This window comes from Procambarus clarkii, chromosome 38 (genome assembly GCF_040958095.1).
Source record: "Procambarus clarkii isolate CNS0578487 chromosome 38, FALCON_Pclarkii_2.0, whole genome shotgun sequence".
Classification (NCBI taxonomy): Eukaryota; Metazoa; Arthropoda; class Malacostraca; order Decapoda; family Cambaridae; genus Procambarus; species Procambarus clarkii.
In genome coordinates this window covers 10,476,630-10,489,510 of record NC_091187.1, presented here as the reverse complement: position 1 = coordinate 10,489,510, position 12,881 = coordinate 10,476,630, and the positions used below count along the sequence as shown (strand labels likewise).

At 40.3% G+C, this 12,881-nt stretch overlaps 1 protein-coding gene across 13 annotated transcripts in view; it reads left to right on the top strand.

Moving 5' to 3' along the window:
- Pfk (ATP-dependent 6-phosphofructokinase) overlaps positions 1–12,881 on the top strand; it is a 165,685-nt gene that overhangs the window by 106,244 nt on the left and 46,560 nt on the right. For 6 of the 13 annotated variants that reach the window (XM_069337695.1, XM_045764814.2, XM_045764805.2 and 3 more), the window contains one exon: positions 12,733–12,765. The exons of 5 other annotated variants lie outside the window; for them this stretch is intronic. In XM_069337695.1, the coding sequence (XP_069193796.1) occupies positions 12,733–12,765 (33 nt within the window). Of the gene's footprint in view, positions 1–9,153; positions 9,184–12,732; positions 12,766–12,881 lie in introns of all 13 variants that reach the window. 2 more of the 13 variants (XM_069337693.1, XM_045764809.2) reach the window with 1 other exon arrangement.

The following is a 12,881-nucleotide window of genomic DNA, read 5'->3' as shown; positions in this document are numbered from 1 at the left end:
GCGAGTCCAAGCAATATAGCTGCTGCCATACACAGCTGATGATGCCACCATACTATGCACATTGCTATTTCTCACTACAATGCTGCTGCTTATCAGAATCCTGCTCACTAATTTCTGTAAATGAATAATTTTCCACAAGTTTATTTTGTAAAGGAACATGAGAAGTCATTTCAAGATTCTTAGCTGGACCAAACAATGGCAATGTGCTGTGGCTAGCACTGTGAACATCTTGAACAGCATTGTGTTCACTGATATTTGAACATTGTTCAGATGTCTCTATCACAGTCAGGCTCTTCTGTAATACTATCATGGCTAAATAATACCAGTTACATACTGTGTATATTTTGACATTTTTAGGTGATGCTGTAGTCACAAGCTGAACAGCAGTGCTGTTAGCTCATGCTGCGTGCACCATCCTTGGTTACTCACTCAGTACTGAGGCTCTCACACCCAGGAATGGTACCCATGATTATATTATTAATTGGTTCCTGTTTACTGGAGCCCTGGGGAAGCTGATGTGTACCTTGTGTAGCCACGGGACTTTTAAATCTTAGGCAGTCTTTAAAACATAGAAAAATATAAAATATGCACTGTGCAGTTAGACCAAAAGCATTTACTATAATATGATTTGTGCCATTGTTTTAATAGTAAAGTGCATTTAATAAAGCATGTGGTGCATTTAATGAAGTTCATGGTGCATTTCTTAACCACTGCACAGAGTGCCTTAAGGTGCCTGATTGGGGTGTGCAGTGCCATATGGCACTTTTAGGTATAGGGAAGGATTCAAAACTCTCGTGGGTACACAGAGCTAGTCTTGAGTCCTGTGGCTCAGGACTCCAGTAAACAGAAGCTATCGTGACAAAAAAATCATTAGCATCCGTGCTGGCTGTGAGGGCTCTCGGTACTGAGATAGCAACCAAGGCTGGCACATGCAGGAGTGGCTCACAGCACCACTGTGAAGCTAGGAGGCTACAGCACCACTCAGTAATGATGAATAAAATAGGTAACTAATTATTTTGCATCGATAGTGTTATAGATGATCCTGACTGTGATAAAGACTGCGTATAATGTTCAGATATCAGTGAACACAATGTTAGGTATGATATTCACAACATGAGGTAGAGAGACAGCACCCAGCCATTGTTTCCTGCACCTACGCATCATGAAATGCCCTCATGTTCCTTCACAATATAACCTTGTGGAAATGGATTTATATTTGGGGTTTTGTGAGAGGAATGTTGTAATAACAGCAGTTTTGTAACTGGTCATAGCAAAATGTAATTACCTATGCGTAGTTACAGGATGAGAGCTATGCTCGTGGTGTCCCGTCTTCTCAGTACTCTGTCGTTTAACACTTTGAGACTACTGACGAAGCTATCCGAACTGATATATGGTATATTAGTTTAGGGTCATCAGTCACAGAAGTCCTTTTGCCTACCAGGACCCATGAGCCAAAACCTGGTCCCCTCAGAGAGGCACAGGGAGCAACGGCCTATGAACACTTCACATTTAAAGTATGTCATAATTGCCATCGACCAGGAAAGAACCCAGAAAGGTAGGCAAATCAAAACAGACCACTGTCTGGTTACCCTATGCAATTTACATTTTAAAAGATCAAAATAACTTCCCCTAGAAAGAAACCAAACAAGAAACATTTCATGCAACTATCACTCACTTTTTAAGCATTATCCCCCCCATATGGGTAGGTGGGGTAGCCTGCAACCCACCACTTCAGTTCTTGAACTGATGTGCTGGTGGTCAGATCAGTCACCTCTGGCCTTAAGTTCCTGTTCTGGATTTTTCACCTGTGTGGCTGTTCCATCTGTGTGGTGTGCTGGCCAGGTGTCTTGGAGTACAGGAACAGCATGCACCTAGGGTGACACACATGCCCTTGCCTGTTAGCGTCATCTTCCCTGGGGCGTTCAGGAACCAGTGCCCGTTTGAGGACTTCATCACTAGATGTTATCTTCGCCTTTCGGGTACATCGGGGGGTCTAGGACTTGCTGTCTTGCCGCAGGTAGTGGAGTGTTACTGGCTCCTGTGGGATGCACTCTGGCTGGTGCAGCTAGCTTTACATCAACACAGCATCCAATGTTTCTCTGCCAGGTTGGTTGTTGTGTGTCTTCAGGAGTTTTTGTTCTCATTTTCTTTTCATTTTCTGGCATTCTCACCTTGTTTAGACAGATTGTCTGCTTTGCTTCTTATTAGGTAAGCTTAGGTTGTGTTGGTAGTCGTCCTCTGTTGCCACCATGATTTCATACCCACTACTTGTGGCTATTTTTGCCTGCTACTTGACAGGGTTCTACCGGCTAAGCGGGCCCCAGTGCCTGGGCTTCCCATAGGGCTAATTCACCCTATGGGCCCTGCAAAACCTGTGGGCTCGGTGGTACAATGGCTACTTCTTCCGAGCTTACTCTCGCCTTGTGCGAAGTCGAAGGTAGTTCATTGTCCCTGCAACGGTCATCCGTACTGCCTCCCGTCATGCTGCCTGTTGGGTCGGGGACACCACCGACCCGGAGTTTTGCAAACCTTGTTCCCCGCTTGTACTTTACTTTCCTCATGCCTTGTCTGTTGATCTCAGGGATCAGGCAGCAGCTGCATTGAATGCTCGATTATCCTTACTGCAATGAGCCTGATTGGTTGCCCGGTTAGAGGCCTCCGAGCTGTCCCGCTTGGGTTTTAGGGACCAGGATTTAGGGGCATTGGTCACTTCGACTTTGGTTCCTTCCATTCCCCTGCTTCCTACCCAGGTGGGCATGGTTCGCCATGCTCCTTCACCAACTGCTTCTAGCCTCTGAATGTCGGTTTCGGGGTCAGGGCAGAAGAGTTTAGCGTGGGATGAGGCTCGGATGACTTCGGGGGCTGCCCCTTCCAATTTGGGCACGGTGGTGGTTGAGCCTGATTTTTCCCACCAAGATTTCGGGGTCAATCCAGCAGACTCCCTTCTTGGAACCTTATTCCCTGGATACTGCCTTTTCTTCAGGAGTGGTGGGTGTGAGAGAGGGCTCTGCCCCAAGGCCTTTGTTGGGGAAAGTCTGCTTGGAGCGTTTGGGCTACTTTTTACCCCTGCTTGGGCCCTTGTGCCTTCTGGGCAAGGGTTGTTGCTGCAGGTTAGGGGGTTTTCATCCCCTCTTTCCCTTTCTGAATTAATATTACTGTATGTGAAGGCATGATTTTCGCACCTTCGTGTCAGGCGCATCCATCTTTTTGCTTGGATGTTTTGTCCTGGGATGGGTGTTTATTAATTTAACAACTTTCTCGTTTGGTTCATGATACATTTATTGCACATTATTTTCTGGTGCTTTTGGTACACCTGCTCTTCCCTCTTCTCAGATCAGTGGTTTTGTTTATATTTTTGCAAGAATTTTGCCATACAGTTTGAGTTACTACAACTGGCCACCAGGGTGGCGTTCCTATTGTGGCGCACCATCCCACAGCTGTGGTTTGTTGTTACCCACTCTTTGCATATTGCGGCTGCTCGGTTGAAAGTTTATCACTTCTCATCCAGTTTTTTTGGGCATTTTTAATTTAGTTAATGCACTCTTTTTCTTACCAGTGACTGTTGTTCACTTTTGTGTGACATGTCTCAGGTTTGGGTTATGTTCCTTATGAAAGGGGTGGGGAGGTACATGAATTGGTGTGTGTGTTCCTCATCGCTGCCAAGGTATCGTCAGTAGTTCTGGTAAGTTTCTACCCACCCCATTGTACTCTTCTAGTTGTGCATGCAGTGGTTGCGCTTCGGCTCTGTGTCCACCTCTCCCCCATCATTCTACTGGTGTGCATATTCCTGAGCTTCTTGAGCTTGGTTTCCTTTCAAGTTGAAGTCCCCAAGTACCAACAAATGTGATTTATCTTTACCTGCTTTTACTATAATCACTTTCATGACTATTATGATGCCCTCTCATTTGATATCTAGTTCCTCCTTTGTCGAGCCGGTCGGCCGAGCGGACAGCACGCTGGACTTGTGATCCTGTGGTCCCGGGTTCGATCCCGGGCGCCGGCGAGAAACAATGGGCAGAGTTTCTTTCACCCTATGCCCCTGTTACCTAGCAGTAAAATAGGTACCTGGGTGTTAGTCAGTTGTCACGGGCTGCTTCCTGGGGGTGGAGGCCTGGTTGAGGACCGGGCCGGGGGGACACTAAAGCCCCAAAATCATCTCAAGATAACCTCAAGATTGTCCATGTGTTGCTTGCTGGTGGGCTGTAGGCATTTACAATTATCAGTTTATCATCCTGATTCCAAACCTGCAGTGCTATTATGTCAACTTCTCGAGGGTAGTACAGTATATTATTCAAGTATCGCCTCAAGTATCTCGAAGGGCAATGTGTAAAATATTGGGGCATTGTCATGCATCACGCAACTGCTGGCGTCATCTGCTCGTATCATGTGGCTCCATGTGTGTGTGATTTAAGTATATAATATACTTGTCACTACAGTAAATAAGAGCCCCATATTTTTGAGAATAGTGAAGTTCTACACTTTTAACTATATGAATTCCACAAATTGCACACTATTGAGTAATATTATTGTAAAAAAACTAGAAATAAAACCATTCAGACACTGAAATAATTATGTAAAAATGTGTTAGGGACAGCCGCTGACCCACTCAGCTCTCGGCCGCTAGGCTAACCTTGGATTCATGTTGTGTGTGGGTATACTCTCTCAACACACGATCTTTGTGATTCATTATGGTGCACAAAAAGCGTAGATAGTTATATATAACGTGTATATAGTACAGTATAATAATAGCAAAACCACTGATTGATTTTAGACTATAATATACATGTCACCATATATGAGCCCCTTATTTTGTAGCATTGCAATGTTTTACACATTTAGCTATATAAATTTCACAAATTATACACTTTTGAATAATATTACAGCAAACAACCAGAGACGAAATGAGACTGAAATAATTCTAACAAATTATATTCTTGGCAACTGCCTCCCGCCCCTAGGTTGCTGGAGCAAGCATATCCTTATGCCTATTCACTCAGCGCCCATAAATTGCTCAACTTCTTAGCTCGATCATAGCTAAAGTATGTCATACATAATATTTTATTTATTTCCCGTGATCAGAGATGGCATTTTAACAATATATGAAGAGAAAATAATTTTTGGAAATAATTAGTTTTCGGTGCACCATCGGGGTGTTGTAATGCGGCGCAGTTGAGTGGTTAAAATACATAGTATGCAGTGTATTGAATAAAGTACATAGTGCATTGAATAAAGTACATATAGTAGTGCATTGAATAAAGTACATACAGTAGTGCATTTAATAAAATACATAGTATAGTACATTTAATAAAATACATAGTATAGTACATTTAATAAAATACATAGTACATTTAATAAAATACATAGTACATTTAATAAAATAGTGCATAGTGTATTTAATAAAATAGAGCATAGTGTATTAAATATAGCACATATTGCATTGAATAAAGCACATATTGCATTGAATAAAGCACATATTGCATTGAATAAAGCACATATTGCATTGAATAAAGCACATATTGCATTGAATAAAATAGAGTATATAGTATTTAGCAAAGTGCATAGTGGGTAGTGTTGTTTTTTAAAATTGCAATAGTTGAGATGTTGACAAATGTTGTTCAGCCGTGAAATGGCTGTAAACTTGTTTGTGGGACTACGTAGGAAAAGTCAACGTGTATGTTCATTAGATCTTTTCATACCAAATTTGTGAGTATGGTGGTTGTGATGCCTTTCATAAAATGTGCATGGTTTACCATAGAACTAAATTGTATAATACATACAGTTAAGATATAAATTTATATTTATGTACACACACACACACACACACACACACACACACACACACACACACACACACACACACCCGAAGAAATATAAGAAAATTCACCTTCGCAAATAGAGTGGTAGACGGTTGGAACAAGTTAAGTGAGAAGGTGGTGGAGGCCAAGACCGTCAGTAGTTTCAAAGCGTTATATGACAAAGAGTGCTGGGAAGACGGGACACCACGAGCGTAGCTCTCATCCTGTAACTACACTTAGGTAATTACACTTAGGTAATTACACACACACACACACACACACACACACGCACGCACGCACGCACGCACGCACGCACGCACGCAAAAAAAAAAAAAGAAGCACATCAACAAACTGGAAAAGGTGCAAAGACAAGCTACGAAGTGGCTCCCAGAACTGAAGGGCAAGAGCTACGAGGAGAGGTTGGAAGCATTAAACATGCCAAAACTAGAAGACAGAAGAAAAAGAGGTGATATGATCACTACGTACAAAATAGTAACAGGAATTGATAAAATCGACAGGGAAGGATTCCTGAGACCTGGCACTTCAAGAACAAGAGGTCATAGATTTAAACTAGCTAAACACAGATGCCGAAGAAATATAAGAAAATTCACCTTCGCAAATAGTGGTAGACGGTTGGAACAAGTTAAGTGAGAAGGTGGTGGAGGCCAAGACCGTCAGTAGTTTCAAAGCGTTATATGACAAAGAGTGCTGGGAAGACGGGACACCACGAGCGTAGCTCTCATCCTGTAACTACACTTAGGTAATTACTTACTTAGGTAATTACACACAGTCACCACAGGAACACACAAAGAACATTGTGCAAGGGGCGTATGCATCGCTTTCCAACTTCAGAATCGCTTTTAATTACACGGATGGTGAAATACTAAAGAAACTGTTCATGACTTTTGTGAGACCAAAATAGGAATATGCAGTAATTATATAGTGCCCATGTCTCACAGAGCACATCAGTAAACTGGAAAAGGTGCACAGGCATGCTAAAAATGGCTTCTGGAACTGAAACCAAGAGTTACAAAAAGAGGCTAGAGGTGTTAAATATGCCAAAGCTAGAAGATAGAAGAAAGAGGTGATATGATCACCACTTACAAAACACCAACAGGAATTGACCAAATCGACAAAGAGGAATTCCTGAAACCAGCAACTTCAAGGACAAGGAAACAGATTCAAGCTAAAGACACAAAGGTACTTAAAACTATATTACAAAGTTTTCTTTTGCAAACAGTGGCAGATGATTGGAACAAATTAAGGTTGTGGTGGTGGAGGCCAAAACCATCAGCAGTTTCAAAGTGTTGTATGACAAAATACTTGGAAGAGAGGATACTAGGAGTGTAGCTCTCATCCTGTAACTACACTTAGATAATTACAATAACGTGATATTTGAGAAAATAATTGAAGCAGTACGCGGACTGAACTAGTCCCCGTGCTGCTTCTAGAACTTGAACTAGAAACCCCAATATCTGGTTTAGCAGAATTTGGATAAATGAGCTCATACAGTATATACTGTAATGTATTTTCCGTTTTGTGAATACAGTAGCGTATATATATATATATTTGTACCCAAACCCAACGAGTTACTTTTAATAATGCAAGATGTAAATATAACTTGTTTTCCCTAGAGAACACATGAACCAAAATGTCATATAAAGGAAACAATTTTGTTATTCAAAATAATACAATTGTTATTTTCATGAAGATCCGGATTTCACTGCATTCTCCTCAGGATTGATTATTTTTGTTTTTTTAATTGTTGTCGGTGATGACCAAGGACTGAAAGAATTGTGCTCTCTGAGGGTTAAGTAATTATCCTGAAAGTTGATTGTAATATTCATATAAATTTATGTAAAGTTTCATCAAAAAGGGAACACAAAAAACTGACTACCAGTGTTCATTGTGCCAAACCTTTTCAAGGGTTCTGGGTATAGAGCAAGACATTTATTCACACATTTACTGTACACATTATACATACCTGCTTATACTGTGTTCATTGTACACACATTCACAAAAACCCACGTGCACGCACACTGCCTGCTGTATTATAGTGTTCGATTACATTGTAGAACTGAGATAGTCTGGTCAAGAAGCTGGTTGAAGAGTGAGAGAATATGGATGAGGGGGGGTGGGGACAACACGAGAGGTTAGGACCAACTTCACTTTGTGAATAAATTAATAGGGAAGTTAGTGACCGTGATTATGTAATCACTGGCAGTCTTCCCTCTCAAGTGGATAAGAAGAGAATGGTATCTGTATGGTTCAACAAACTTCAAGTTGGAAAAGAATAAGTCAGAGAGAAAGTATAAGGGAACTGGATAGTCACAAAAATATGAAGGCAGTACCCGCCAAACACACGCCGAAACTATGACGTTGCTGCAACGTTCGAACAAGTTTTAACACCTAACAAATTGTAACAACCTATATAGCAAGTTGTGCGAGAAGAATTTGATGGTGACATAAACTGCAACAATTATGAGGGTTGTGCAGAAAATATTGAAATGGAGGGAACATAGGAGAAAATTAGTGAGGGTCTGCATAGTTTAAGGACTATAATGTGCTGCTGATGTTGCTTCATTTGTGTAATTTTCATGGTGTACATAATTGGAAATTTATGCTAGATAGAAATACAGTAAAAACATGCACGCACACACACACACACACACACACACACACTGCTGCATGCATACATAGTGCATTATGTATAACTAATTCTACATCAATGTCATTGCTAGATTTTTTTTATACAATCTCCTTTGCAGATAGCCAATAATTGTTTAGGTGCATTGTGAGGGGATAATAATCTCTCTGTATATGATATTTGTATATTTGTATTTGATAATAAGGTAAGCTCTTTGTATACAGTTAAAAAGCTAAGAGATGCTGCAAATACCAATAACCATAGGCTGAGACCAATAACCATAGGCTTAATGTTGTATACCGTATTAATGTTCTATACACAGCAGTAGTTGAGTAACTATTGCTATTCAGTAGTTATTCACCTCGGTGCCAAGTAGTCTTCAAGGCTTGGCATTGCATTTTTATAATTCTTTTATCTCTAATTGGATTTTCAGGATTCATCGGACCCACTGGTTATGGATAATAGATCACTTGCTGTAATAATCACTTGTTACTTTAAAGGCAAAACAATTACTAAATGTTGAATAGTAACACAGTATGAGGCTATTATGTAATTTTGGCTTTATTTTCAATATTATGAAAAGATCTAATAGTACATTTAATTTGATTACAATTTAATTTTTCAATATTACTAATATCAAATGTCATTTGAGTTGTGCTTATACACTAACACACTTATTCCTAACGCATTATTTTATTCATGTTTGTTTAGTCCGATTCGGATGACGCAACAGAGGGAGAGGTACTCCAGTGGTAACATTTTAATGAATGTTTTAGAGGCTTCCGTAGTGCATATTTTGTCCTATAAAATGGCAGTTTTACTCATTCAATAATTTTGAAGAACAATAGAATTAAAACCCAGGATAATACACTAGAAAACTGTGTGTCAAACTGCTATTGAATGAATATTTTAGCTTTGTCTACCCCTATTACCTGGAATGCTTTAATGTAGCACAGTACACGATAAATAATGGCGAGAAAGTCTTCCAAGCAGTACATTGGGATTGAGCCAGCATTCTGGGTCATCCCAGACATGTGCCTTTACCTATGGATCACGATATTCTTCAAGCATGTCGTCGTCTGTACGTTAAAGTTCACATCTGGGGGGTGATCCGGGAACCTGGTTGGATCCCGCTGTCCTCCTGCAAAGATTTTCTCACGGATACATCATGTTAGTGTGATTTCATTGTGTAAATAATGGTGGTTCTAGACTGTTTCTTCGTCAAGCTTGTTCATCAGAGAACATGTGTCCTAAGAAGCTAGTATTGTGCATACAAGCTGAAAGCAAGCTTGATTCTAGACGTCTTTTTTCTCTCTATCTACAAGCTTTATGGTAAAGTGTATTTTGATAATATAGATATTTTATTAAATATTAACCGTCTATCAATAAACTGTTCATCTTGAGGTTTTTATAAAATGGCAGTTTTTTTCCTGCTAATAAATATACTAAACTTGAAAATTGCCTCACTTTGGAACAAGAAGCGTGTTGCTCCTAAATGTTAACAGCACTATCAAACGACGACTGGAAGCTCACCCATGTTGACTCTAGTTCCTAAGACTGGTTAATTCTGTATCTCAAATTAGTTTTAAGACCTTTAAATTAATATGGCTAATATTACAAATTAGATTTAAGAATTTAAAATTAATATGGCTATTACAAATTAGTTTTAAGAATTATAAAATTAAGTTTTAAAATAATGATGACTTGTCCACAAATTTCAGAATATTAATGCTAAATCTCGGGTTAAATTTTCAGAGTTAAGTATAAGAATTCAGTTAGTTGTCTGGTCTTGTGCCATCGACAAAATAATTCACACTAGATGTTAAACCCAATTTCTGAGTGATGCTACTCAGTTGCTTCCTTAGGCAAGGCCTTGCTGATCTCAAATAGGACTGTACATAGTAACAATACTTCAACATTCCTCACTGGCACACTGGGTATGTCTTCAAATACTGTACCTGTTTGGTTTTATTGGTGCAAAGGAAATGCTGAAAAAATGTTCAGTCTAGCCCAGAATGACCTCGAAAAGGCTCACTAAATTACCTTCAAGGTCTTTGAAAGTTCTACTTGGCATCGGGGACTACCAACTGGGTGCTTTGCTAATCACTAGGTGGCCCAGTTGCTGCCACTACACGGCAGCCCCTACATATTGACATTCTTATTCTACATTCTATGATTTTGCCCATCTTACATTCCTGTAGATTGTTTTTGTATGCACTGTAGGTTGGTGGATATGCACACAAGCAAAACTTGGTCAAGTAATTTGTTTTCTGTCCTTAGAAACTTGGCCAGTGGGGTCGTGGTGCTGCCTGTGCATGTGTGTTCACAAGCATTGTGCATCTTTGCACTTGGCAACCCACAGTTTACAGAGTTATCATCTGTTATGCTGTTAGTGCCTGTGGGGGGGGGGGTTAGTTTTCTTATTACTTTTGCAGTTTTTTAGAACTTTGTGCCAGGATGTAGTTAATTGTGCTGTGTGTATACTTTATCTGGTTGCCGTATCACCTTTAGTGTGAATATGTATGCCATTGTGTGTGTGTGTGTTAGGTCATATTTGACCATTGTATTTGTCGAGTTTTTGTTTGTCATGAGTTTCCTTCGTTTCCTTCTAGAACACTAGACAACTGGCTATTTTATTTCTACTGTAGACTGGACTAGACACCCTGTGACCTAGTATATACAGTGGCTGAGTATGTGGTCTCAAGTTAACCACGAGGAGTAGTGTAATTTAGATGGTGCCGTTTTTCAGGGTCCTAAACAGTGTTTGGAGCTTGATGGTGAGCAATGTTGTAATCAGCATTCCTCCCATTTGGTGCAGGGTGGTTTTTGGCAATGTGTATCGACTGTCAGATATGGGTTGTGACTGCTAGAACCCCAGTCTTGGCAGTTTGTATAATGCTGCTAAGCTAAGGGCTCATGCACTGAAATATTGGCATTGGGTTCATTGCAGATTCTTCCCCATTTCCATTTTTATGGGTTGGGGAGGCTTATTTTTTCCCTGATACACCATTCAGTTTGCAACCATCTTGATTACTGTTGGGTGAACAGGGGTAAACCTAAGATTGGTGCCGAGGCATCCTTCTCTGCCCAGTATTTCTGCTGAATCCTGCTTCTTACTCCTGCCATGGGTTGTCTAGTTCATATGTCCATATTAATTTGTCTAGCTTTCCTTCTCTACTATTTTCTCGCATACAGTATTGTCTTTGGGCTTTTTGTTGCTTTTAAAGTAATGTCATCTGTAACTTAACATAGTGCCTTGTTCCAAGGCCAGTTTCTACCACCTGTTGCACACACCAGTCAATCTTTGCCAGTCGCAGGCTTATCCCGATGCTTATGATCTATGGCAAATTGCCTAACTGAAAATGTTGCGTGGTGTTCTGCACTCAGAGGCTCTAGGATGTTGGAGATTGAAGTGTACGTTTGTGTCCCAGTACTTCCCTAAGATTTGTATACCAAAGCTTTTTTTTTTTTTCAGAGGACTTTTGGGGCAGGTTCTAAATAACATTTGAGTCTCCTGGTAAGTGGATTGCCTCCCTTTACTGCAGCTTCATCCATTATCAGTCGGCTCCACATGCAAGTTCAAACAAATTTGAATTGCCTTTATTATTGGTAGTTTTAACCTTCTGGGTTAACCTTCTCTAACTTGCCTAAGGTAGTAGTAATGGTACAGCTCAGAAATCAGGTTTATAATCATAAACAAATTTATTTTTGAGCAATTGTTTGCTTTCATTCCATTCCTTCTGCACTGATTTTACTTTGAGGGAATTTCCTATCTATCAGAATGAGGTGGTGGCCATCCAGTTAATCGCTGGTGAATTGACAGTGCCTTGATGCCACGTAGTACTTGGAAGGGCTTAGTGTTGAGTAGCACGTAGTCTTTTAAAGATCATTTCAGACTACCTGACAACCTGTTGATTCCGAGGATCAACGTCCCCTTGGCCCAGTCTCTGACCAGGCCTTCTAGTTGCTGGTCTGATCAACCAGGCTTTTTGATGCGGCTGCTTGCAGCTTGACAAAATTATTTAAATGTTTAGCTTCTCCCTTGCACCAATGTAACCCTAGAGAAAGACGTCTGGCAAGTTTAATGTTGTACTGATGCGGTACATTAAACTTCCTTCACTGAGCAAACACCATTACTTGGCTTAAGGGAGCAAATGTGTCCCTTGCTTACATATCTACACTCAAAGCCTTGTATATACAATTATTCTTCATTAATAAGGTTACTGTCCTGCATGTCTCCTAAACATTCGGCAAAACATTTTATTCCTGAACCTCCCTTTACTCCATCAGCAAAACACAATTTGGGACAGAGATGCCCTCCTGGTGAGTCATGGTAACCTAATTTGACTTTGTAGTATGATGGAATAGTTAATGTAAGATTTCACTGAATTTTCTTTGCAATTGTCTGAAAATCAATGTTATAACATACAAGCTAAATC